At 48.7% G+C, this 26,444-nt stretch overlaps 1 protein-coding gene across 7 annotated transcripts in view; it reads left to right on the top strand.

Moving 5' to 3' along the window:
* KCNQ2 (potassium voltage-gated channel subfamily Q member 2) overlaps positions 1 to 26,444 on the top strand; it is a 73,618-nt gene that overhangs the window by 2,724 nt on the left and 44,450 nt on the right. For all 7 annotated transcript variants that reach the window (XM_059862766.1, XM_059862768.1, XM_059862767.1 and 4 more), the window contains exons 2-6: positions 19,565 to 19,655; positions 20,485 to 20,611; positions 22,323 to 22,498; positions 23,370 to 23,495; positions 25,657 to 25,767. In XM_059862766.1, the coding sequence (XP_059718749.1) occupies positions 19,565 to 19,655; positions 20,485 to 20,611; positions 22,323 to 22,498; positions 23,370 to 23,495; positions 25,657 to 25,767 (631 nt within the window). The remainder of the gene's footprint in view (positions 1 to 19,564; positions 19,656 to 20,484; positions 20,612 to 22,322; positions 22,499 to 23,369; positions 23,496 to 25,656; positions 25,768 to 26,444) is intronic.

Here is a 26,444-nt window from a genome sequence, read left to right on the forward strand (position 1 = left end):
AGCACCCTACCTGTGCTGTTGGGGTCCCTCTGTCTCCTTGTGCCCCAAACCTCATTTTGTGCCAAAGCCTGGAGCACAAAAGCACCTTTAGCCCTCATCCTGCAGGAATGGGAGTCCTGAAGAAGGCTGTGGATGAGGGTGCCCTGTCCTGCCACTGTCCTGGCTTCAGTCAGCCCTCTCTACAGCCAGCAACCCCATCTCCCTGCTCCTGCTGCTCACGGGGACTTTCTTGCATGAAGATTTATTTCCAGTGTGAGTGAGTTGTGATGCTGCAAGGCTGGGTTTTATCTCAGAGATGCTTGCAGACCCAGCTGCCTTTGCAGGCACAGAGCTGCTCTGGGGCTGCTCAGGCAGCTCCCTGCACCCAAAGCCAAGACAAAAACTACTGGGACTCTCCCAGCATGGAGATGTTTTAATAAATATGAGAGGTGCCTCTGGGTAAGTACCTCTGCTAAATTCCTGCCTGCAGAGGCCCAGGTTCTGATGCTCTGCCTTGAGAAGCCTGTGCAGGTTGCATTTATTTCCAGTGCTGCATCCTAGATCCAATCCATCTGATTTCATTCCCCACCTCTTCCTGCTGTCGATCATTCCCTTTCGCACCATTTCATGCATAAGAAATCAGGGAAATTCAAACCAGGGAATCTCTCACTCCCCCAGCCCTGGTCTCATCTCAGATGTTGCCTCGCTAAAAGCAGAGCTGTTACCTCTGTGAGCAAAAGCAGGGTTTTATATTTCTGTGTTATGATTCATTTTTGTACTTAATAGCTCTTCCTACACTGACACAACTGGGTGACCTGCTCTTGGGAGCTGTGGGTATGATATATGTGATATACAATATATATTTTGCATAACCTCATGGACAGCTGAGCCTGGTGGGCCCCATTTAGGAGTGTAGCTAGAGGTGCTCTCAGGCTCACAGAATCTGAGCCTCCTTTATTTCTCACCTTCTCCCAATATTTCTCTCAATTTCCCCCCACCATTTTTCCTTTTTTTTTTTTTTTTTTTTTTTTTTTTTTTTGTGACAGATCCTTTACAGTGCAGCACATGGCTTCATTCTGTTCAAGGCTGAACTGAAACTTGAAAAGTTGAGCTGTGTCTAAATAACAGGTCAGGCTTTTTGAGGGGTGCAGCAGCACTTAGATCTCAGTTTAGTTTTATCTGTGCAGGTGGGCATTTGGCTTCTAAAAGTTTTCCACTTTATTACTCTGAATGATTTTTTTTTTTTTCTTCTAGCCCTTTTGGCTTGGTTTCTGTAACCTGTCCTGTGCACAGGAAGGGCTGTAATACTTGAAAGTGATTTTTTGTCCCTACGTGCCACCTTATTTCAGGAGGGAGCACTGTTCTGTGCCAGCCTAAGCCAGGTGCTCACACTGGGCTCCCCCATGGTCTGAGGTCTCTGGAGACACATTTGCTGATCCCTGGGAGAGCTGCTCAGCTTTGGTCCCTGAGCTGAAGAAGGGGCTGCATTGGAACAGTGGCAAGAAAACAGCCTGGATTCAGGCACTTTTAAAGCTGTGTGCTCAGGAACCAACATAATTCTTGCATTTCCTACTAAGAATTTACAACCCTGATGCATCTCTTTAACTGTGTTAAAAATAGTTTGGGTGCATTTTTCATCTGCATACTGTGCACCATACATTTAGTTAATTAAGCAAGTGCATGGACTTAAGTTATAATAAGGAGGAACATTTCCTGTCTAATTCCATTCAAATTTCCTTGTGCCATCCCTATCCCATTTGTTCTTCCCTTTTCACCCAGGGAAGCCACCTCTCTCTCCTGTGTCCTGCCTGCTCTGCCTGCATCCTGCCATGGCCATGGCACAGGGGGAGCACAGAGAGTGGATGAGGTGCTTCCCTGCAGTTCCAGGGTTTCTCTTTGCAGAAGTGGCCTCTTTTGTGACTCCTTTCACTCCTCAGTACTGATGGTTATTTCACGTACATCCATTCCCAGATAATCTCTTACCCCAGAATTCGGGGTGAATGGGGTCTGACAGTCTCAATTGTCCATCCCCAAACCCTGAGGAGTGGTGGGTCATGGCAAGCCCTCACCCTCAGACAGGGTCGTTGTGGGCAGGTAAGATGCCACCCAACCCAGCCCGTCACCAGTGACATGCAGGGACCTCTCCTGGGTTCCCCTGCCCACCTCCAGGCTGAGTGGGATGAAGGGGCCAGTACAGATCTCCCACAGGTGCTGGGCTCAATAAACCTGCTGAGCTCTGACCTCCAGGGCTTCTGCCCTGAGCTGTGGGGTCCTGTCCACCCCAGGGACCAGGGGACCTTCCTGCTGGGATGCCTCACGAGCTCCTCTCCGGCTGCTTAGTCAGAGCTTGGTGGGAGCAGCCTGATTTCAGTTGCTTTAATGTGTCACGTTCCAGCCATCATATTCACCCCACACTGACATTAAGGAAATGAAAAACAAGCTGATCCCCTGGGTGACCTCCTTTTCGTGCTGCAGCACACCTCAGATGAGTCTTGCTATGGTTCGATGTATTAAAGAAGGAATAACCCAAAATGCAAGCCCCAAATCCTGTACTAAAGGGAAGATGGGCATAGCTCAAAGAGATATAGTTACAAAAATTAGGTTTCTTGAGTTTTTGTTTGCATTGCAGCACAAGGAAGGGGTGACAGGTTGAGACACTGTGCTCAGGGTGAGCAGAGCACAGTTTGCCAGGCATCAGTGGTGCTCACAAGGATAAAAAGCATGTAAATTTAGTGTTCAGCTTCTGTGAGTTGAGTAGCAAACACTTAGCCCTGCATAACCCTTTTTAAGGTAGCCCAAATGCTCACTGGTTTCTTAGTTCCTGTGGAACAGATTGTTCTTTAAATTGTGGTGACAGGGAGCTGTGCCAGTCCCTTTTCCTGCCATGTAATCTCCTGTGGAACAGATATGGTAGAGCTGAGGAAGGTGGGGAGTGGTTCCTACAGAGGATTAATGGCCTGTCCCTGTTGCTGTGATATCCCTGCACATCAAAGAGAGGAGTCTCCAGCACTGAGACACACATTTCTTTAGAATAGTGCAATGTTTTTTTACCCCTGATGGTCCAAAATGAGCCACATTGCAAAGCCAGATGGTTGTGGTGGCCTGGACTGAGTTTCATGAATGTATTTAGAATTAATTTAGAGTGTATTTAGAAGTACTTGACTAGTGAACACATGATGGCAAAACCAGGTTGTGCAGAAGGACAGTGGGTGCAGGGTCCTCCACCACCACACTTTTAAATGGCTCTAATCAGGTTGCAAGAATAAAAGATTTGGGCTTTTCTGACAGCCACCTGTGACGAAAGATGATTCCACCAGGACTGCAAGAGTAGGTATTTCAATGCAAAATTTGTTTTCCACTGAGAGCAGTCTGTGTGATGAGCACGTTGTGTGAGCTTGCTCAGCTCCCTGGAGCTGTGGTGACCTCGGCTCCCCACATGGCTCCCGTGGCCTTTTCCTGGGAAAGCTGCAAACTCAGCCTCCTGTGACACTGACAGCAGAGGTGTCGTGGGGGCGTCCTGTGCAGTTATTGTGAGGCACTGAAATAATTACTTGTGCTGTTGGATGGGGAGTATCACACAAAACACTGGCTGGGATGCAAGAGCTGCTTCCTTACAGCCTCGGGGCTTCTTGGCTGTACAGCTGCCAATCAATGAGGGAAAGCAGAGAGCTCCTGCAGAACTCTCTGGTCTCTCTTTGGCATCCCTCCAGCCTTTTAATGTGCTTTTTAGATGTGTGGAAAAGTTTTGGTGTTGGTAAGCATCCATAAGGTGATTTTTTTTGGAGTGGATTGGATGTCAAAGAGCTGCCTTTTCCAAGAGAGGAAGCAAGAAGACCTCTGGAATCTTCTCACCTCTCACTCTTGCTGCTGTGGGGAGGTGATTTAGAGCTACATCAGAGTCCCTGGGGTGGCTGGGTGCAAGCCCTTGTGAGTTAGTAGTCACTTGATTTGTCTTGGGATCCATAATGTCCAGATGTTTAAGGTGCAGTGAGCTTTCACTGGGAATTTGGTGATGCCCAGATGCATGCTGGATTCCTCGTGGAAATCCCACAGCAGCCTCAATGCAGGGTTAGGTGGGCAGGTTTGCCTTCTGGAGGTGCCCACTTCCCTCTGTTGATGGCAGAGGGAGCCTGACTTCCCTTGCAGACCTTGGTGACAGCTGGGTGGGACCAGTGCAGGCAAGGAGGAGAGAAGACAGAGCCAGGCATGATTTTAAACTGAAAAACAGGAGTGAGAGGAGGCACCTCCTGCCACAGCCTGTGGGAACTGGGGTGTTCAAGGGCAGAAGGGCACTGTGGACACCCCAGCAGCTAAGGTGAAGGGGAGAGATGAGGCTGATCCACATTGAAATGGAATGACCTGGAGCTGAGATCCACCTTGGAGAAGTGGTTTTGAGGAAGGAATCTTTGTAGCAAACCCTGATCAAGTCTTGTGATCTGCAACACAAGACTGGGCTAACTCAGAAGCCAGCCAGCCTGTGGACACTGCGTGTAGCTCCCGAGCAGCTCCAGTTGTGTTTCAGAGTGCAGTGCCCAGGTGCCATCTTCATTCAGACATCCTCCTTTTCTTCCTGCCACCCCAGGAGGGTGGGACAGGGAAAGGAAGCAAGAGGACAGGCAAAGGCAGAGGGAATCACTGAGTTGGGAGGCAACTGCTCTCTGTCTGAACTTCTGGCAGCTCCGTCGTGGCTGGTGCTTGGTCTCTTCAGGACAGATTTTGCCTTGCGGAGGGTCTTTCCCAAGCATTCACAAATTCCTCATTTGTAAACAAACCCTGATCTGCCTGGCAGTTCTGCTCTCTCGTTTAGAGCTCTGCCAGCCCTGGGGAGGTGACAGTGTGGGAGCAAATTAGGGCTGGGGTGGCAGCAGAGCTGCTGTCATGCACTGCAAGGGATGAGCACAGCAGGGCAGGCACTCCTGACGCAGCTTCCACGGCGTGCCTGTCACTCTCCATGAAGTTATCATGATGCCCAGGAAAAAAATAAGCTATCAGAAATCCTGGCTCAAGGGTGACTTGTGGACACCTTGTGTGTTTCCCGTGTGAGGGCAGTAGGTTGTGTCTGGGCACCTGCTGTGTTTGTTTCTTGCAGATTTGGTGTGGTGGAAAAGACCAATATGGGTGCAAAGGAAAAAGAAAAAGAAAATCAGTCAAAGAATAGTTAAAGTGGATAGAAAGGGGAAAATATTATTCTGTTAGTATTACAGTAGTGTGCAAGCACCCCTAAGGAGAGTAGAAGTCTACAAGCTTCTGTTCTGCCCATCAAGTCAAAAAGAGCCAGTCCCTGCTGGAAGACTTGGTGTACTGAGTATCCAAGACACAGAAAAGGCATAAAACTTTTGTTGGGGCACTGCTGGTAAATGTTATCTTTGCTCCACTTTTCTTTTTAACAGCATTTCCTGTCACCTGATTTGCTCTTGGATTGGTGGTTTGGTTTCTGCCTGTGCTCCTTGGGTTTGCAAAGGAAGGTGGGGGTGGCTTTGGCCAGCCTGAGAACCTCAGCAGGGCTGACACTGGGCTGGGAGGATGAAGGTGGCATCTTCCCAGTGACATGGATCACCCACAGAGGGACAGCTTGCTGTGGTCTCGCTGTTCATTACAGATGCAGCACGGGGAGGGCTGTGAATGGGTCTTATTGACTTTCTCCTGTTGGGGTGTTGTATGTGGCAGTGAAACGACAGCTCTGGGAGACGTTCTCCTGCATGTTTATGGGCTTGTGCTCAACTCAGAGTCTCAGAGTGGCCATTAATTGGGTTTATGCTTGCTGGGAGGTTCGTTACCTGATCTGAAGAATGTAATAAGGGATGTAAGAGCACTCCATCTTTGACTCAAGAGGAGAGCAAAATAGATAAATACAAATATCTGTATATTACAGCTGGACAGACAGGGAGTGAGGCTCTGTTTCCTCCTGCCACTTCAAACCATATGGTGGTTAAGCCTGAGTGCTTCCAGGAGGGCCAGTGGAAAACAAAACCTGTTCCCAATAACAAGGACTACTCAGTGCTCTTGAGGCAGGTAGACTGCAGGAAGGGCTTGGGCTGGTGTGACCATTGCCTCAATGCTGGACATTGTTATTTTTCAGTGGTTATTCATCCTTCCTCTTCCTTTGTGCCTGGCAAGGATGGAAATGCCAAGTCTTGCCCAGTTGAGCCCTTGCTAGGCCTTCCTCCATGCTTTCTGGGGTTTATTAGCAATGATTTGTGCTTTAAGGACTGGTGAGATTCCTGAGTCATCCCCTTAGGCAGGAGCTATTTATTTCAGTGTGTGTGTTACACTCCCTGGGAGTGGGTGTCTCTCTTCCGCTTTTGGATCCTGCCCTGACACTATATAAAGACTCCAGGCTTGAATGAGCAACAAAGCCAACCCTCAAACTGGCTCCATCCTTTGGAAGATCCGTGCTGCTGATCCCATCTCTCCTGGCTGCAGGAGCATGGCTGTTTGGAGCTCGGGTAGGAGCTTGCATGGGGTGTTTGTCCATCTCGGGGTGTGGAGCTGCTGGGATGGCTCCTGGGGACCTGAGTGTGCTGCATGTCCTTGTCCCGGAGCAGCTCTTGCTCTCCAGTGGCTCATGGCTGAGGGGGAGATGGGATTTGTATCCTTTTTTCCCCCCAGAGGTTTATCTGCTGATCCTGCTGGGTTTTTGATTAGAGGATTTTCATTATTTAGCAGAGGTGAGGTGTCGAGGGGTTGTAAATCTTTGTTGGTGTCACAGCAGGGACTGGAGGTGCTATTGGCAGACATGGAGGGCTCCTCTGAGACACTGCCAGTGAAGGAATTTTGTTGTGTCCTTTTCCCCAGGATGGGCCTTTCCAGACACACCCCGTGCCTGCAGAAAGCTGCCCTGCAGTGAATTTGGGGGGGAAGGAGTAGCACCTCTCTGGGACCTGCACAGCAGCCAGCCTGCTAATGGCAGTGCTCATCCAAAAGCTGACTTCACACCCAATTAAGCATCACCCTGAGCCAGAGGGACAAGTCCTCATGTCATTATGTCTTGAACTCAATTGCTGGCACTTCATGAGGGCTGTGTCTCCACAGCCTGAGGGAATGGAGCATTTAATCTGTATCAGCTCTAAAGAAACTTGGTTCATGTGATCTCTGGTTGGGATCTTGTGGGTAGGGGATGCACACCTCTGGCATGGTCTTTTTCTTAGTTATGGCTATTCCTGGGAGGAAGGGAAAAGTCTTAGAGAGAAGGAGGATTTCCTGAGCTCTTTGTAATTTACCAGAATTTTGCATTGAATTTTTCTTCTTCATGTTTTCAACATCTTGATGTTTTTAATGCTATTCTTAATTAGCATCTTCTTGCTTATCGTGCTGGCTAATGAGGGATAGGAAGAATTTCTGCACTGACCTTTTGTAGCTGATGATGTTTTTCTTTTCTGCAACAGAAAACAGATGTAATTGGAAACTTTCTCTGAGCTGCCCCTCCAAACCCAGAGGCTTTTTGCATTGCATCCTCCCCCTCGCAATGCAGCTGTGGGTGGTGGGAGCACCTCAGATCACATTAAATGACACAGAGAGAGCTGCTGAGGCTTGGTGTGAGGATCAGCAGATAAGTAGAATCATTGAATTGCATTAGAAGGGATCTTGAAGCTCATCTCACTCCACCCCCTGCCATGGGCAGGGACACCTTCCACTATCCCAGGGTGCTCCAAGCCCCATCCAGCCTGGCCAGGGACACTTCCAGGGTGGGGCAGCCACAGCTTCTCTGGGCACCCTGTGCCAGGGTCTCAGCACCCTCGCAGGGAAGAATTTCTTCCTAATATCTAACCTAATCCTGTCCTCTGTCAGTTTAGATAACACCATGTAGGTATGAAACTTGGTTTTAAATTGGGGTTGTAAGTATAGGAAAAGGGAATGGAAGTGTCTGAATAAGACAAATGAATGGGACTCTAAAGTTGTTTCTCTCCTACTGTTTTTACCAGGTGGTGGGGATGTGAGCATCTACGAGTATGTGGGGCATATCCCAGCCTCGTGTCTCCACCCAAGATTTGGAATAGCCAAACCTAGGAGACCTACTAATAATTCAGGGCTTGGTTTTGCCGGGACTTGGCCCATGCTTATGCAAGAACTTGAGCACTTGGGGAGCATCTCCATCAAACCTGCCATTTTTGGTTCACCTCTTTGCAGACAGCCTTTTGTGGGTGTATGTTTGGCAGAGAGCACCTGCCCAAACCCCAGCCTGCTGTAGATAAACAGGCTTGACCTCCGAGAGGAGTTCAGTCCCCTCTGGCCTTGCTCCTCCCCCCTTGGGAGGTGAAAATCACAGAGAAATTCATTAAGGTAATGAATTGCTTCCCCATCAGTTTCTGGGGAAGCCCATCTACCCTGCAGCCACATCCCTGTGGGATGTGTTGGGAAGAGTGGCTGGAGTCAAGCCTGTCCCTGTGATGGCATTCCCTGCTGGCTGCAGTGGCCTGGTGGGATGTGCATCCCATCTGGATGAGCCCAGGGCAGCAGCAGCAGGCACAGGCCTGATGGGCTTGCTCACTTTATTTTCCATTTGCTAAAAGACAGCAGGAATTAAATGAAGATTAATTAAACTTTTTTTCTCCCTCCTTCCTGCTTCCTCTTGCTCTTTGCTGTTTCTAGGGAAGACTGAAAATAGGTGCTGGAGAGGAAGCTGAGCTCTGAGCATCCTTTCACAAGTGCAGCATATGGCCCCATGGGACTGCAGGGAAAGGCCCTCTGAATTATGGGGAAAGTCCTGTGAGGCTGGGTTACACAACCAGCATGGAGCTGCTCCTGCTTTGGTTTAGCAGCAGGATGAGGGTGCTGTGACTCCAAATACTGTGGCTGCCACGGTGCCAGGTTCTAAACTGTGCTGTTCCCACATCCCCATCAGCTCCTCCTGCAGCTGACAGTGGCCCTGGCAAGCCAGCCTGGACGTGTTAGACCCAGGGCTGTAGCTCTGGCTTAGAGGGAGCAAGGAGAAGGTGCAGATGCAGAGCAGGAGACACAGGGCCAGCAGCAGACCCAGCCAGCTGCTGAGCTCAGTGCTGGTTTCCTGTGGCTCCTGGAGCCTGCAGTCCTGGCTGCAGATTGCTGTAATTCCCAAGGTCAGACTGCCTGGAAGGAATGGGTGGTACCTGCAGCTCTGCAGGAGATGGTTTGAGCAGCACAAACCCAGCTGTGTTCCTGCTGTTGGTCATTCCCTTGCTGCAGCAGGGTCTTGCCCCACATCTGGGCACATCTGTGTGTGCCTGCACCAGACACCTGCAGCATCCCCGAGTGGAGCTGCTGGATGTGACCCAGGTGGGTGATTCCCTGTTTTTCCAGAGAATGAGCTGTGGAAGCTGCCTTGGGAGTAAGCTGGGAATTTGATGTGGGATCTCACTGCTGCCAGGCTGGCTCTGATTTCCTCTGGAGCCCAGGGGAGAAGCACCATCTCCTTCTCCTGTTCCCAGGCTGAGCTGCAGCAGCTCTCCCAGGCAGCAGCAGTACAGCGATGCCGCAGGGCTGGGGGAGCTGCTGGGGGACTTGGATCACTCCTGAGAAAAGGGGGTTAAAAGCAGGTTTTTGCAAGCCTTTGCCTGCCATTTTAAACGGGAAGGATGTTTCCCTGGCAACGAGATGGATGCTTCCCAGCAGAGCATATGGCTTCCATCGACTTTGATTTACCAGCGTGTTGAAATGGCAGCTAGATAATCTCTCTTCAGCTTTACTGTGTCCATGCCATGTGTCCCTGGTCCTTAGGAGTTTTTGAAGGGTTCAGCCCCTGCAGTGCTGCCCCTGCTCCTGTCCCAGGGCTGGGGCTGCTGGGGTGCCAGGGCTGAGTCTGGGGACCTTTGCAAACAGGCACCTGCACAGAAGACCTGAGCATCACCCAGAGCAAAGATCTGGAGGGTGGGAAGAAAAACCTTCCTTGCCTCTGCTGCTTTTCCCCAGCCAAGCAGCTCCTCCTCCTCAGAGATTACAATCCACAGACCTCTCTTCCTATTCTCCTCCCTGCTTTAAATCATTTTTAGATGTTTTCCACCTTTCACCACACAATCATCTGCCTCCTGCAGCTTGCTATTTATTGTTGTGTTTACTGGCACAGGGAAATAAGTAGAGGGAACAAACCTGTCATTTGCTGTGTGGGGGAACATGGGGGAGCTGCTTTCTGGGAGCTCGTGGCTTTCCCAGGCTGGCTGGTGTGTGCCAGGCCCATGGAGTCATGTGGCAGCCTCCTTTGAGGGGCAAAAATGGGGGGAGAGGTTCTTACCCTCACTGCTGCCCATCACTGTGGCAAACATGATGAAAATCATCCAACAGGTCCAAATTTTAGGTAGAGGCAGGGAGGCAGCCAGACAGGGTGATTGTGTGAGGCTCATCCATTGTCAGGGATGTCAGAAATTTGGTCACCACCTGCTTGGTGCTGTCTGAGCCTGATTCCCATCTGCCCATGTCTGGGTGGTTCATAGCAATGAGCAGCAGTGAGGGACAGGTGTGGAGTTTGGGAACTGGCTGGGTCATGTAGCCTTAACTGAAGTGAAGAGGTTGTGCTGACCTGTGAACTGCTGCATTGCAGGGACAGCTGGGGGGGACATGCATCATTCCTCCCCTCTTCCACTGATGGAGGTTTTGGGGGAGTTTTGGGTGATGTAATGTCACCTTTTTTTTTGAGTATCCAGGTGAGCACAGAAGCCCTGAACTGGCTCTCAACCCCAGCCCTGCTTGCAGCAGGCCCCCAAAGCTGCCCAGTTCAAACGAGGCTCCCTCATTAACTGAGGTTGCATTGATCTCCTGTGGCAGGGCCATGGATTCCCTCCCCTTTCTGCAGGGTTCAGCTCTCTGGGCAGCCTCTCATTCTGCAATGTGAGTGTGTGAGCTGTGCTCTCCTGCTCCCAGCCACACCTGGCCATCTACCTGCAGAATCTGGGTTAGGCCAGGGTAGAAGTGAGAGGTGACAGAAGTGATTAATTGTCCTTTGGTGCTGGGGATTCGTGTATCAGGTGCAGAGAGAGGCTGTGCCCTGGCAGAGCTGGCACTGTCTGTGCAGGTGCCACGAGCTGCCCTGAGCCAAGGAGGTGCCCATGTGGGTGGTGGCAGGATGGTGATGTCCCCATCACTCCTGGGGAGCACAAATCTGCCAGCTGCTCAGGGAAACTTTGCTGATGGAGAGGAAAAGGTGGAAAAGGACTTTTGAATTCAGAGCTGCAGTTTTGGGATACTCAAAATAGTTCTGTTAGTGGTGAAGTTGAGCAGGGATTGACTGGCAGCTGGTGTGATGTTCTCCTCTCCCTGCGGCATAACTGGGCTGGTTCAGCAATTTTTTAGGGCTGAAGAGCACTGTCTTCTAAATGCTGAGCTCTCCAAAGATCCAAGTTTGTTTTGTGTCCCTTCACCCTGGGCAGCTCCTCTGGGCTGCCTGTCTGCATGGCCCAGATGCTGTTCCTGGAAAAAAATGTCCCCATGCTGACAGGAGCAGCTTCCCAGGCTTTGGAACACCAGGGCTGTGTTCTGCCACCCCTGCTGTGGAGGATCATGATATCTTACCAACGTGGGGAGGGGATGCAGAGCTCCAAAACCACCACTGGCCCTTTGTTTCTGTTTGTTGGACCTAGTCCTGCACTCTGCCAAACTCAGGTGTCTGTCAGGCATTGCAGGGTTTGGACCCAGCTGAGCTGGAGCCTCTCCTGTGGCAGTGCAACCTCCTTGGCTTTCAGGAAGTTATTCCTGATTTGTGCTGGAGTGGGTAAGAGAGAACATCAATCCTGATTATTGTGACATTCCTGTTATTCCTCAGGTTACATTTTTTTTACCCAGTTTGGGGGTCATAATCTTTTGGGGGCTGAAATCAAAAGGCTGTAAGCCAATTCTTTTGCACCTTGGCTGTGAGCTCCTGCTCACTACCTGGGACAAGAGAGGTAAAATTAAACAGATGATGAAATTACCAACTCTTAGATTTTATATGGGCAGTTTGTAAATATTTCCTTATTTTCCCCAAGACTCTGTTAATTAAACAAACAAATGAACAAATGAAATTAGCAGGGCTTTGGTAATCCTTGCATTTTACACTTTGGTGTAAATCCATTAGCCTCTGGTTCTCAGAAACCACATCCTTGTCTTCTAATTCACCAGGAATGAAGCTGAGGATGGGCCCTGGGAAGTGGCTGGGCGTCTGAGTGCCTTCAGAGTTTCCAGTATCTCAGCCATTCTCCTTCACTCTCAGCTGGGAGGGAGCCCAAGAGCAGCAGTTCTGGGGTCCTGCTTTTACAGCAGCACAAGCCAAGGGCCTCTCCCATGGGAGATGGAGGTTTCTAAAGGATTTTGAGCCATTTAGTTGCCTTCTGTGGGTCTGGGACAGTTCAGGTGGCTGCTGAGAGCTGCTGAGCCCCTGTGGCAGCAGCTCCCTAAGGATGTTCTCAGTAAGGAGTTCTGGTTTTGAGGTGCTGGAATTCCTGGTGCTGTAGAGCTAGTGCAGAGTCAGAGATGGGGAAGGGAACTTGCAGGAGCTCAGGGGGATGGAGCTCATCCTTTGTGGGCAGGAAACCTCAGGCTCCAGCTGAATCGCTGCTTCTGGGACAGACCTTTGAAAAACCAGCTACTATTCCTGTCTGCTGCAGGATCCAGCCCGATTGGAGACAATCTTCCTATCTGCAATTAGACCAGAGCCTATTTTTGTATATCACATTCCCTCGAGGAATGTTTAGATGAGATGCAGCATTACATTTTACAGGGACAGCTTTCTTTTAACCCAGTTCTAGAGCTCACCTCAGATCAAGTGACTTGCCCAGGTCAGTCAGAGGAGTTTGACCTCAGCAAAAGCAATTTTAATTCCTGCATGCTCCAACCATGCAGCATTTCCTTGGCTTCTGAAATTTACTTTTCTTGAGGTGTTGTGGAAAAGCAAGGTTTAAGAAACAGAAATAACTTGATCTTCAAGTAGGGATAAAGGTTGGATCAGGAAGGTTTGTATTCCTGTGCTCACTAGCAATGATTTCTCCAGGGTGGGGAGGAAGCAGAGGCACTTTTGGGGGAATACCCTGTGGGATGAAAGAGAGACAGTGCTCAGATTTCAATCTGAATAATGTGGGTATTGCATGAGACAGCAACTTTCCCTCACATTAAAATCAATGAACATGATCTGAATAAATGCCTGCACAGACATTTTAAGAATTACTTAAATGTCCAATATTTTATACTCTTAATTTACCTCCCAATGCACTGTAATTGCACTGTGGGCTTTAGGATTCTCTCCCATGAACCATTTCTGCAGCTGCATGAATATATTTCTCCCCACCAAATTTTTTGAAAGAAAGCCTCAGCCCAGCAGAGCTGGATCCCAGCAGAGCTGGATCCCAGCAGGAACAGACTCTTCTGGCAGGTGCACAGGCTTGATTAATACTTTGGGTTTTCCTCCAGACATCTGGCTCCTCTGAGGCTGCGTGTGCAGGGCGAGGAGAATACGCAGACAAGCATTTCCAAGTGATTCATTCTGGGTGAGGACAAAGCAGAACATTGGAGCTAGAACTTTGCATGCAGTCATTATTATTAATAAGGCTTTTATTCAGCCTAAGTTAAATGATTAGAGCCAGCCTGTAAAAAACCCAAGCAATTCCTTACATTTAACTCCTTTTCCCACTGTAAGGGTTCAGAGCTTGATCTCCATTCCCTGGCATTTCCAGACAGCTTTTGTTCTTTGAGGCTTCAATCCAGAAAAGCTCTTAAGCTCACTCTTGCTCCTAAGTGTGAGGATACACAATCCTTTGCTGGACTTAGGACAAATTATTTCATGGAAACCCAATTTCAGCTCAAATTCCTGCAGTCCATGGGTTTGGGTCAGGTCTCTGGCACTCCTGTTACAAGCAAGGGCAAAGAGCTGGAGGAGCTTTTGGAGTGACAACTGATTTCGGAAGTGGTGGATATTGAAGGAAAAATTTCCTAAATCCTGCTTTTATTTCTGAGAAATGTGCTTCCTAAATAGAAGGAAGGCAGGGCAAGAGGTTTTCTTGTGACTTGGTTGTGCCCCTTTGCCATGCTCGTACAGGGAGATTTCACGGATGAGTAGATGTGGCACTTGGGGACATGGTTTAGTGGTGGCCTTGGCAGTGCTGGGGAAGGGTTGGACTCAAAGATCCTGGGGGGTTTTCACAACCTGAATCATTCTATGATTTTCCTTCCCATCCCAGGGCCAGCCCTTTAACATGGATCTCTGAGAGCTGTTTCTCTGTGGCCTGATGAATGCTCACCTCCCAGCACAGCACCTAAAGCCTCTCTGTGCACACCACAGCCTTCCCTGGAATGCTGCTTTGGTCCTCTGGAGATGCTCCAGTGCTCCTTTTAGACACCTGCTCCAGTGGAAGGTGGCACCCTCAAGGCAGGATCTTGCAATGAGATGATCTTTAAGGTCCTTTTCAGCCCAAACCATTCCATGGTTCACCCCCCAGTCCTCAGTGCTCTTTATGGCTTTGTAAAGCAAGGGGGTTCTTATCAAGGCAGCTCAGGCATCACCTGAGTGCACTGAGAATGCACAGGAGCTGTAAATGTTGTCCCAGACAGGCCTTTGATAATGATTTATTAAAAAGTTTATAAACCATGACAATCCCTGCCTTGGAGCCAGCCACTGTGCTCATCACAAACAATGTTCCCTACCCACATGGGTGCTCAGGGATCCTCCAGGCTCATCCAAGGAGCAAAATCCCAGGACAGAGGATGGGGCTGGGCGTGGCCAAACCTGAGGGGATTGAGATGCCATCAGGAGTTATTTTTGGGAAGGAGAGCATTTATTAAGGCACAGCACCAAAAGGCAGGAGTCTCCACTTCTATTTCCAGCTCTTCTAGTGACAGAATTTGCCTGGGGAGATGATTTTGGCTGAGACCAAGTGATGTGGGAACCCGGAGTGAGGTACTCAGGCTTCTGTTCAGCCTTGGAAATGAGCAGCCAGGTTGCAAGTCACAGCAGGATTGCTTACATGAATAAAGATGATGGATGCTCCTGGCTAGGGGTACATACAACAAAGTTTTTATCCCTGGAAAAGTCACAGCTTTCTCAGCATTTTGCTTCTGACTCAATGGAGGTTTAAGCTGAGCTGCAAATACTCCCATTCTGATTTTGAGGCTCTCTGAGCTCTAAAAGGCATTTGCCAACCTCTGTTCCTCTTTGCTGTGGATGCCCTTTCACCTTCACTTATTGTCATTTCTGTATTTTCCTGGCCTTTGATTTACATCAAAGTTTTAGGTACTTGAACTGCAGGGTTTTACAGAACCCACAGCAAATGGATTTACTGGGATTGCACATAAGCATGCCAGTTTTATTTTAGCACAGCTATCAATGCCTTGTTTACATCCCCAAAGTAATTTTCAAGTGTTTCAATGTTTTAAGTTGCTTTCCATTGTGCAGCTCTTGAATGTCTGTAGTGAAATACTCCTTCCTTTCCAGCTTTGCCCCTTCTAATTAAACAAATCATTAATGGCCTTTCCCAGTTCAGGGAAAGCCATCAGAGTGGGCAACAAGCACAGTGGCTTATTGCAAACTTCTGTCACCTCCTTGTGTTGTATCCATCTCAGGAACCCAGTTGCTAATTAGTGGTGCTCCATCAGAGGAACCCCAACATTTCTGAATGTCAGTGAGTGTTATTTGAATATGAGTATTTCAGGAATAAATTTAGAGGCCTTTTAAAATTCGTATGTAAATGGGCATGTAGATTCCAAGGGGGTTTCTTTTGGAAGGCAAATTAGATGATTAACCTGAGAAGCTTTATGATGATTCCATCATGTGCTTTCACTGAGGAAAAAAAAAAAAAAGAGAAGGACAATCTTTCGTGTTTCATGCATTTTAAGTATTTTCATTTCCAAGGAGGAGTTCAGTCATTCCTTTTTCTGTTGCTAACCTGAAGCACGGTGGATATGAAATGTGGATATGCAGATTTTTGTGCTGGGATTTAAAATTTGTAATAAGAAGCTTGCACGGGTGTTTTAAGTCAACATAACCTTTGGATGTAAAGTCAGACTTTGGAGGTCTTTGGATTTACTGGCATTAGCAGCAGTCAGATTTGCACAGCTGAGTCTTGGCTGAGCTTAAAGGTCTCAGCAACAGGTGTGGGGGATGTCAGAGCAGCAGAAGGTGCTGGGGGCCTGCAGGAATGAGAGGTGGGTGAGAAAATGCAATGAGGTGTCCTTCTCCAACAGGCTGGAGACAGATTTCTCCTTCCTGTCACTCTGGAGAGGAGACAGTGGTCCCAAAGCACCCTGAACCTGCCCTGAGTTTTGGGGGTGCTGGGTGCTGACCCCAGCCACGCATCGGGCAGGACCTGTCTGCTCAGGAGGAGGACATTGTCTTCTCCAATGTTCCAAGCAGAATTGGCATCTTTAATGTAAAAATCATTAGATGGGACCTAATTAATGTTCCTTATTGCAAACTAACATTTCCCAGAGTCAGGCTGCAGACGTAATTTACTTTCATTAGATACGTAGCTTTAAAAATTAGATTCATCCCAACTGCTTCACTATTTATTGGCTTGTTTCCCTTTCCTTAGCTATCCATTATTATCTGAAGCCCTTTCCTGATCTGTCTGGTTCGATTAGGTGGAATTAAAGCAGAGTGCAGTTTCCTGTTCCCCACTGCCCTCCCTCTGTGACAGCTCAGAGGATACATGCCCCAGTGTGCACGTACCTCTCAGCTTCCCTCTTCCACCCCTCTGCAGATCCCTCAAAGCCTCCCAGCAGCCAGACAGACCTCAGCCCCCCAGATGCAGTTTCCTTGCAGAAAGGTGCTGTTCTCTGAGTCTCCTTTTGCAGCCCCCCCAGAGGCTGGTGGGGCACACGCTCAGGCAGAGGAGCTGCATCACCCTGGAGCTATTTTGGGATGTGTGTGCAGCTCATCCTGTGCTGATCCAGAGCCTGCAGCCCCTGCTGGCAGCACTGCTCCTTACCTGCTGGCTGGGACAGGGAGATCCCTTACCTGCTGGGACTGAGCCAGGGCAGGTTTTGTCCCAGTGGGGTTTGGCCATGGATCTCCCATGCTCTGCTGGAGGAGCTGGTGCATTCCCTGCTGCCTCCTGTGCTCGGCAGAGCTGTAATTAATGCTGGCCCTGCCAGCCTGATCTGCATCAGGTCTCCCTGGCAATGGAAGCCCTGGGGAGCCCAGAGTGGAAATTGCAGCAGCTCTGAGCTGGCCCTGGGGAGCTGCGGAGCACAGAGAGGCTGGGGATGAGGCTGCAGGGATGTGCTGGAAGGGGGAGAAGCAGCACCCAGGTGTGCAACTGCTCCAGTAGCTGCTGGAGCTGCCCCAGCTCTCCCCATAACCACAGCTTGCACAATCCATCCTTGGGATTTGAAGTGGTAAAGCAATTTCTATTCCTTTTTTTTTCCCCTCTCCCATCAATATCTGTCAGCTTAACATACAGGAATCCTCTTTTTTTTTTTTTTTTTTTTTTTTTTTTTGGTGGTGTGTGTCCCTGCCAGGGCTCATGAATTGATACTGGCTTCAGGCTTCATTCTGATCCATCCAAGGTGATATGCTGAGCAAACACAGTATGCAAGCCTGCTCTGATATTGACATTTTGCTTTCAGCCCTTCCTCAGGCACTTTACAGTGATGTTTGGTCACAAAAATAAATACAGCTCACATTCTACTTCTTTAATCAGAAAATGTAGAATTCCCTTTTCCCTTGATCCCTTTCCATTATAGTTTTTTTTGTTTGTTTGTTTGTTTTGTTTTTTCCCCTCTTTTTTATCTCATTGATTATTCATTTGTTTCTCACTTCAGCACAGAAGTTTGCAGCAAAATCTGGGCCATTCCAGGAGTGCAGCAACATAGTTGAAGCTCCTTTCCTCCTGGAGTGTGGGATTCTGTTCCCCCTGCCACGGTGTGGGCAGCAGTGGGGCCCTTCTCCAGCTCCCAGGGCATGGCCCCAGCAACCTGGAGGATGGATGGATGGATGGATGGATGGATGGATGGATGGATGGATGGATGGATGGATGGATGGATTTAGCCCATCTGACTGCAGGGCAGGTTGTGGTGGGATTGTTTATGGCAAGGGCTTTAAGAGACCAGCTTGGGGAGAAGGGATATTGAAGTGACACCTACAAGACATTGAGTGACATAGTGAGTGGGATGGCAAGTGAGGTTTCCTTACTCTCCTGAGGCTGTTTTAAGTGTCTGCACACCAGATCTGGTGTGAGAAAGAGAAATTTGCAGTGAGAAATCAGGCAATTGTCTGCTTGATGCTGGATTCATCTTGTGGCTGATAAAGCTCAGCCTTGGCTAAGATGGTTCTGAAGGTCCCTCACCTCCAGCAGTCTCTTCCTCACCACGACGTTTCAGCCTGTGGTTCACATAAATACTGCAAATCTCCCTATTTTTACTTGTTACTGTGACATTAATGGTCACTGCAAAGCCACAAACACGACCTGGTGGTGTGAAACTCCTTTTCTTAATTCACCAAAAAGCAACAGCCCCCACCAGCAGGACCAAACCTTATAAATATTCACAATGCAGTTGGTAGGAATGTGAGACAAAGTCAGACAGATGAATTATTTAATGCTCTTAAAGAATGCAGCTTTTAGTTTCTCCTTGCACTGGCCTACTTTATTGTATTAGTAAATCGATCCTGAGTAAATTAATTTCCCTGCTTTTGTTGGAGCCAGCAGTGGGCAGGGGTGGCAGCCTCCATCCTTGAGCAGATGCCAGGACACCTCGGCAGCTGCGGATTCAGGCGCTGAGTGTCAGAAGAGAGCCGAGCTCCTGTCACTCATTCTGTGCCCTTTGATTTGCATCAGCACATCCAGCACTTGGTGGGGGCAGGCAGTGAGTGACAGGCTGGGGTGGCACTGCCCAGGCTGCTCTTGGGAGGCTGCCCGTGGATGGAGATGTCAGTGCTGGGGTTTGAGCACCCCTCTGATTTTGTGGTGAATTAGACACTGAGAGAGCTGATAACAAGGTTGTATCCCTGCAGCTTATGGGGACAGAGATCAGCCCAGCTCCCTCCTCAGTGCCAACAGCACCAAAATCACATTCCCTTGGGCTGGATCAAACCCTTCTTCTGTTCCATGTCTGGCCGCAGAAGAGAAGAGTAACAACCACCCACCTCCCAGTGATGCCCCAGCAAGCCCAAAAAGTCACCAGTCTTTCCAGGCAGCGGGGAGTTAATGTGAAGTACCTGCCTGAGAAAGGAACGTTAAATCTACCCAAAAATGTCCTACTCTGGCAAGAACTGCAGCACCACTTCTGTGTGAGTTTTTGTGGATGTAAATGCATAAGGAGAGCCCATGCTCTCAGGCCATGCTCCTGCTCCTCAGCCAGTCTGCTCCCCTCTTATCCCAGTTAGAAATGTCCCTGCTCGTTTGGGTGCTTTTGGATGTGTGTTGGTGAAAGAGCTGACACTTCCTTGGGGAGAAAAATGTCAGAAGTGATCAGAGCTGCCAGCTGGAAGGGGAACTGGATTGGCACTGGCCAGACTGGGGATAGTCCAGTGGGTCCATCCACACATAACCCTTCCAGTTAGCAAAACTGGGCTTGACTTACCCTTTTTACATGGTGGTGTAGTAAATACTCAGAGAGAAATATATCCAAAATTGTTCTCTGAGTTCGTTGTATGAGTATGAAAACTTACTGCCATTAAGACTGACCTTCTATCTCTCTCCCTTTTTGTGTTCTTTAGTTTTCTACTAGTGTTCTCCTGCCTGGTGCTGTCTGTCTTTTCCACCATTGATGAGTACCAGAACAGCTCAGAAGGGGCCCTTTACATCCTGGTAAGTGGGGGCTGACAGTGAGGTATTAAAATAAGATCAAAATTACAAAAACCCCTGAGACAGGGGATGTTTGAGGCAAGAATTTAAGCTGTTCCTTGTGAGAAGGGGATCACTTGAGCCTGTGATTCAGAAATGGGAAAAAAATTTTTAAAAATCCAGGGTTTCTGAATTCCCCTGTCTCCTCTCCTTTCGTCTGTTTTCCACTTCCCCATTCCTGCCCTACATCAAATCAAAAGGTGATCCAGACTAATTAGGGCTTTGCTGGGTTGGACAGGGAAGGGAGCATGCACAGGATATTCAGGTGGAGATGGGAAGAAATGGAAAGAGCTCATGTGGCATCAAGGGATGGAGGATCTACACCATGCCTGCACCAGATCTCCTGCCACACACACAGGCAACCAGCCAGTTTTCTAGGGAAAAAGCTGAAATCCCCTTTTGTCATCCTCTAGAATTAGGTTCAGTGATTCCCATCTCTGCTCTTCCCTCTGCATTAACTGAGTTGAGTCCTGGAGACCGGTGGTAGGGAGACAACGAGGTGTTCATCAGTCCTGTGATGGGGGAACAAGCACAATACGAGGAGGTGTAAAACTCCAGTTCATGACTACAACGTGCAGCACCTCTCACCACGCTGGGGAGGGGGAGGGAAGACACAGAAGCAGAGATCTGATGATCTCTCCAGCCTGGGCTCTCTGTCGAGTGGCGCAGACTGCTCAGCACTGTATTTTCTGAGGTGCATTTTTCTGAGGCCATGGGTTTGTCCTGGATTCTGGAGCGTGCTCTCCACCACCCTTTTCCCCCACTAATGGCACTGTCCTCCTCCTGCTCACAGGAAATTGTCACCATCGTGGTGTTTGGGGTGGAGTACTTTGTGCGGATCTGGGCCGCCGGCTGCTGCTGCCGCTACCGGGGCTGGAGGGGACGCTTGAAATTTGCCCGCAAGCCTTTCTGTGTCATTGGTAAGAGCTGAGCCTCTGCATGAGATTGCCCAGCCCAGGATGGCCATTCCAAGCACTGGCTTGCATGGTGCTCCAGTGTCTTGCATGTGTATTGGGGGTTAAATTTCAGCTGCTTCATGCTCACCTTGAGAAAGAGAAAAAAACCCAAAGGCAGAAGTCCTGATCCATGGACATGCATTTGGTTATTTGTCACAGGGCTCTCCCTGTTTTCTGCTGGCCTGGGAGCCATCCCAGTACCCTGCGTACCTCAGGTGTCACTGACAGCTGTCCACAGCCACAGAAACCGGGTTTAGCCAGGAGAAGCTGAGCACAGGAACTGGAATCCTGCAATCCTCAGTCCAACCTCCACACCAAACTGTTCCCAAGTCATTGAGACTCCCAGTCTCACTTTGCCTTGCCTGGTGCTGATGAGCTTCCTCACAAGGGAGCTGTGAGACTTAATTAATTATTGTTTGTAAAATATTCAGTGAGCCTCCTGTGAGAGGGGCCATCTGGGCACAGCAGTGATATTTTCTGGGATTAGAAATGGACAGAGTGGCTGTGCCCTTTGCTGTGGAAGCTGCCTTTGGGAGCTGGCAATGGTCATATGCAGGATTTCAGTTTATTCCACAGAAAAACACTCCTATAAAATTTGTGTAGCAAATCAGAGAAGAGGGAAGTTTATGGGATCTTTGATATGTATTGAGCAAGACTTTTTTTCTTGGCCAATTTCTTGGACTTTCTTTGGCCTTAGGATCCTAAGCATTTTAGGATTACTATGGAGGATGTACGGATTTTCATTCCCAGTTTAGATGGGGGAATTCCCTGCTGTGTGTAACAGGCAGCTATGGCTGATAAAAGAAGGGACCTTTGGCAAGGATTTAACCCAATGTTAACACTGAATCAGATCAAAATCTATTTGCATTTTGACCCATTTTCTATGGGAATGATGACCATGGAGAAGGAAACGAGGATGTTCCCACAAGGTGTGAAGTGGCTGCTTTCATTCAGTTTCAGATTAGTGCTGTGTCCTTCCAGCAGGGGACACAGGTGTAGGGGACCCCTGTCACGCAGAGCCCAAGACAGTGGCAACACCATTCCCTGTGGTGTTGATCTGGCAGTGTGGGATTCACATTCTCTGAACCTGAGAGAAGCAGAGAAGAGGATGATCAAAACAATTATTATATCATTTGCTACTCCTGTGTTGTGCCAAAGTATTGTTTAAAAAAAGTGATGGTATTTTGTTTCCACGTGTCCAGACTGTCAGTCAGGAGACAGTCACAAGATTTTGTTCATTTGAGTGTTTCTGCAGTTTCAGTTTAGATGTAGTGTAATATAGTATAGAATAATATAGTATAATGAAGTAATAATTAGCCTTCTGATATCACGGAGTCCTCCTCATCATTGCTCCCTGCTCCTGTGTTGTGCCAAAGCAGAATGCAATATGGAGATTGTTTGCCCAGAGTGATGGTGTTTTGTTTCCTTGCCTTATCAGGGCCAAGTGCGTGTCCAGACTGTTGGTCAGGAGACAGTCACGAGATTTTGTTCAGTGGAGTGTTTGTGCAGTTTAGATGTAGTGTAATATAGCACAGAATAATATAGTATAATAAAGTAATTAATTGGCCTTCTGATATCATGGAGTCCACCTCATCATTCCTCCCTTTGCCGAGGGGTTGCCTGTTTCCTGCTCTGGCAGCTCTTCCTCAGCTTTCCCTGGCCTGTGTTCCCACAGACATCATGGTGCTGATTGCATCCATCGCCGTGCTGGCAGCGGGCTCCCAGGGGAATGTCTTTGCCACCTCGGCACTCAGGAGTCTGAGGTTCCTGCAGATCCTGCGCATGATCCGCATGGACCGGCGCGGCGGCACCTGGAAGCTCCTGGGCTCCGTGGTCTACGCACACAGCAAGGTGAGCACGGCCCAGGCAGGGACAGGGAGCTGCTCTTTGTGTTCTCCCCACCACGGACACTGCTTTGGTTCAGCTCTCCATCCCAAAGTTCTTCCAGGCCTGCGGAGATTGGAAGGACGCTGTAGGTAACACAGGGGAGCAACACAGACAGAGACACGAGGTCTGATGGAGTGCTCCACCGGTCAAGAAAGGAAGGGAGAGAGAGATTCCAGTCATGGAACCAATACCCGGTCTAAGGGCATCAGTTTGGGAAGAGGTTGTTGTTAGTTTTTTGCTTCCTGATGCTGTAGTTATGATTTTAACATTTCTCCTGCTTCCTTCACTTTCTTTTCTCCAGAGAAGCTTAGCCAGCTTCTCCAGCACTGTGTAAAAATCACAGGAAATTTGTGTGTCTCCTTTGACCACCCTTGCACTAACCTAATCCAAAAATAATCACTCCTGTGAATCCTGAATTAAAATTTGGGGGATAGTCCATCCAGACCCCAACTTCACAGCTCCTCCTTTAGTTAATTGCACCTGCCCTAAGTAGAGTCTCCAGAGATCTGGGGGTTCCTATTTCAGTTTCAACTCCATTTCCCTGTGTGAACTGGGGAATTATCAGAGTTTTTAAAGTCTCAGTTCCAGTTCTTGCAGTAATGGAGCTCTTAACACTCCCTTCTCCATTTGCTGTGTGTGTTTGGATGACTGGTCTTCAAGCCTGGCAGAGCCATGGTCCCATCACAGAAAGTGCCATCACTGATCTCCAGCCAAAGCCCCAAAACCTAAACAAGTGCAGGGAAAGTTCAGATCCAGCAGCAAGCAAGAAACTCAGCGTTTGGAGATGCGCACCAGGACTGCAATTATTCTCTTCTTTCTTTTAATGATCTCACAGGAGCTGATTACTGCCTGGTATATTGGCTTCCTGTGCCTCATCCTGGCCTCTTTCCTGGTGTACTTGGCCGAGAAGGGAGAAAATGAGCACTTTGATACATACGCAGATGCACTCTGGTGGGGTCTGGTAAGTAATTTCCATAGAGCAGCTGCTGGTTATTAAAATAAAATGTCCATTAACCCTCCATCTTCTATCACTTACATGAGGTATTGACTTAGAGAGTGCTTAGTTAACATTTTTATTAAATGGCCTCAGGCTGTTCCATTTAGCTATTTTTCTTACATAAATCTCATAGAAATTGTTAGGGGATCACATTTCTGAACTGGCTGGAGCTGCAGGGGAGCTGAGAACTGGTGTGCTCCCAGTTGTGGGATTGAGCTCTGTCATGACAGAGGCAGGTCAGAGAGAGATCCTGCACCACAGGGTGCTTTGATCATTGTTTTGACAAGTATTGCTGCCCTTTAATTATTTAAATTGCGCTTGGGCAAGGCACTGTTGAATGTGCTGGAATAATTTCATAAAATTAATAGGGCCTAAGTAGCAGAAAGGCTCCAGTGGGGCAAGCATTCCCTATCCCATTTCTGCTGAAAGGGCAGTACTTGTGGTTTGCTGTGCCTGTGTGTGTGCATGTGAATTATTGGATTACCCGATTAACAAAGAGAGAATTAATGACATTCTAATCTTCTTGCATTATTGTTCTTCTGCTCCATCACTAGTTTGGCCTTGTTTACAAAGCATGTAATGAAAATCCACGATCTGATCAAATCCCAATAACAGGCTTGGGGAGGAATCGGCTGATCAAGCAGCTCCTCCATTCCAACAAAGGGAAAGAGGCAGTAAATTGCTTTTCAAGCCCCTTAGTTAGGACAGAAAAATAAAAACAAAGCCCAATTCGACAACGAGAAAACAAAACAATGAAGGAAAAGTGACAGCCCAGATTAGAGCTCAGTCTGGGGAAAACCATGGGCAGATTTATCCCTTCTGCTTCTGAGACTGAGAAGTTCAGAAAAAAAAATTGAGCTTCATTAAAATAAACAGTTTTTGTCAGAGTCCAGCTCATGGATCCAATATGGGCAGATGTGGAGAGATGAGACAAACCAAATTTCAGTGTTCAGAAGCCCATCCCTTGGTTTATCATAGTGTATCCAACACTTCTTCTTGTCTGTAGAAATTACAAAAATATTGTAAACCAGCTTTGCTGTGATTATGGAGAGAGCCTTGCTCCGACTCAGCGTTTCAGTAAGGATTAGCCACGTTGATGCATTTTTTAACCACTTGGTCAAAATAGCATCTAATTGATAAGGCTTTTAGTGGGCCCAATTAAAAGGCGCTCTGGGATCCTACTTGCATTTGTGTAAAAGTGGTTTTTTATTCTAAATGGAATGCATGTTTCCAATGTCACATCAGCATGGTGTCAGATCCCATCCCTGGGGCCAGCGCTGTCCACAGAGGCTGTGTGACAGGGACAGCCTTTGGGATCAGAAGTCTCAAAGATGTTTCTAATCAGACCATCCCTCTCTGCCTTTCCTGCCAGTCCCAGGCTCTCCAAATCCTCTTGGAAGCCTTGGGGTAATAGCCAGCATTTCCTACTAGTGTTGTCCATGGACTGAAGTGGGAAAAAGTGTCTTCCCCGGCAGTTTGGAATTCAGAGGACTCTGTCTCCAACAACTCTCTCAGGTCCTTCCCTAAAATGCAGACAGCAGCTTGCCAGCTCTCTCGTGGTGCATTGCAATAGTACAAAACCCATCTCCAAATGAGGTGGTGTGAAGGAGCCGTAATTCATCCTCTCAGCCTAACAGGCTGTTGTTAAATAGGGGAATGGAGACCAGCTGATGGGCGCTGCTGGGAAGGTTGGGAATAAACAGCAGCAGATCTTTGTGCATGCCAATAGCTTTGCTGAGCTGCCTACAGGGAGTTTTGGGGAGCGGAGCCGGTTCGTTCTCCCAGCCGAAGGCACAACCCCTCCTGGGGGAGGTTCCGAGCTGCTGCCAGCCTCTGCACCAGATGGCAGCTCTCTCTGTGACAGCAAAAGGCACCAAAACGCTCCCAACTGGTGTGAAACCAGCACGTGAGCAGGGAAGGGTGTTGGGTTGTCTCTGCATCCCGTGGAGCTGCCCATCCCTGCAGGTGCCCCAGGTCTCTGAGCTGCACCGTGCCTCGCACAGCTCGGGGCACGCGGTGGCCCGGCTCCTCTGTGTGCCACTCGGCTGCTGTGGGAGTTTTGGCTGCGTTGTTTCAGTTTTAAGGCTGTCTGACCAAGGGCTGGGCACTGATCTTCTCCCTGCAGATCACTCTCACCACCATTGGCTACGGGGACAAATATCCACAGACCTGGAACGGGCGGCTGCTGGCGGCGACCTTCACACTCATCGGCGTCTCCTTCTTTGCCCTTCCTGCTGTAAGTGGGTGCTGAGCTCATCTGGACCTTGTCTCCAGGCCCTGGAGCTGGTGGCACTCTAACAGCTACAGTGTGATGCACTCAGAGACCTCCTGACTGTAATGCTTTTGAGTCAGAAAATGAGGGAGAAAAATGGAAAGCCTGCTTGAATATCCACTGCTTGAATATCCACAACTTGGGAATCATGTGCATGAGCAAATGGGATGGGAGCTCTAGATTTGGCTCTGCACAAATATTTATGGAAGCAATAAAAAACTTTTTTTTCCCCAGAAGGCTGTTCCTTGGGGTAATTAATGGCTTTAAGATGAAAGAGGGCAGGTTTAGATTGGATATTAGGAAGAAATACTTCCCTCTGAGAGTGGTGAGACACTGGCATGGTTTGCCCAGAGCAGCTGTGTCTGCCCCATCAAGGCCAGGTTGGACTGGGCTTGGAACAACCTGATCTAGTGGAATGTGTCCCTGCCCATGGCAGGTGGTTGGACTGAGGTGAGCTTCAAGGTCCCTTCCAACCAAACCAGTCTGTTATTCTGTGATTACACCATTTCAGCAAATCCCCCCTGTCCCTTTGGCAGTGCATTTCAGTGTGTTGTGGGATCAGGATCCCTGTGGGGGTAATCTGCTGAATGCCAGCACGGTGGGGTTCTTTTGTATTTTATCAGTTGGCTGGGGGTAGTTTG

Source organism: Haemorhous mexicanus, chromosome 18, assembly GCF_027477595.1.
Source record: "Haemorhous mexicanus isolate bHaeMex1 chromosome 18, bHaeMex1.pri, whole genome shotgun sequence".
NCBI classification, from domain to species: Eukaryota; Metazoa; Chordata; class Aves; order Passeriformes; family Fringillidae; genus Haemorhous; species Haemorhous mexicanus.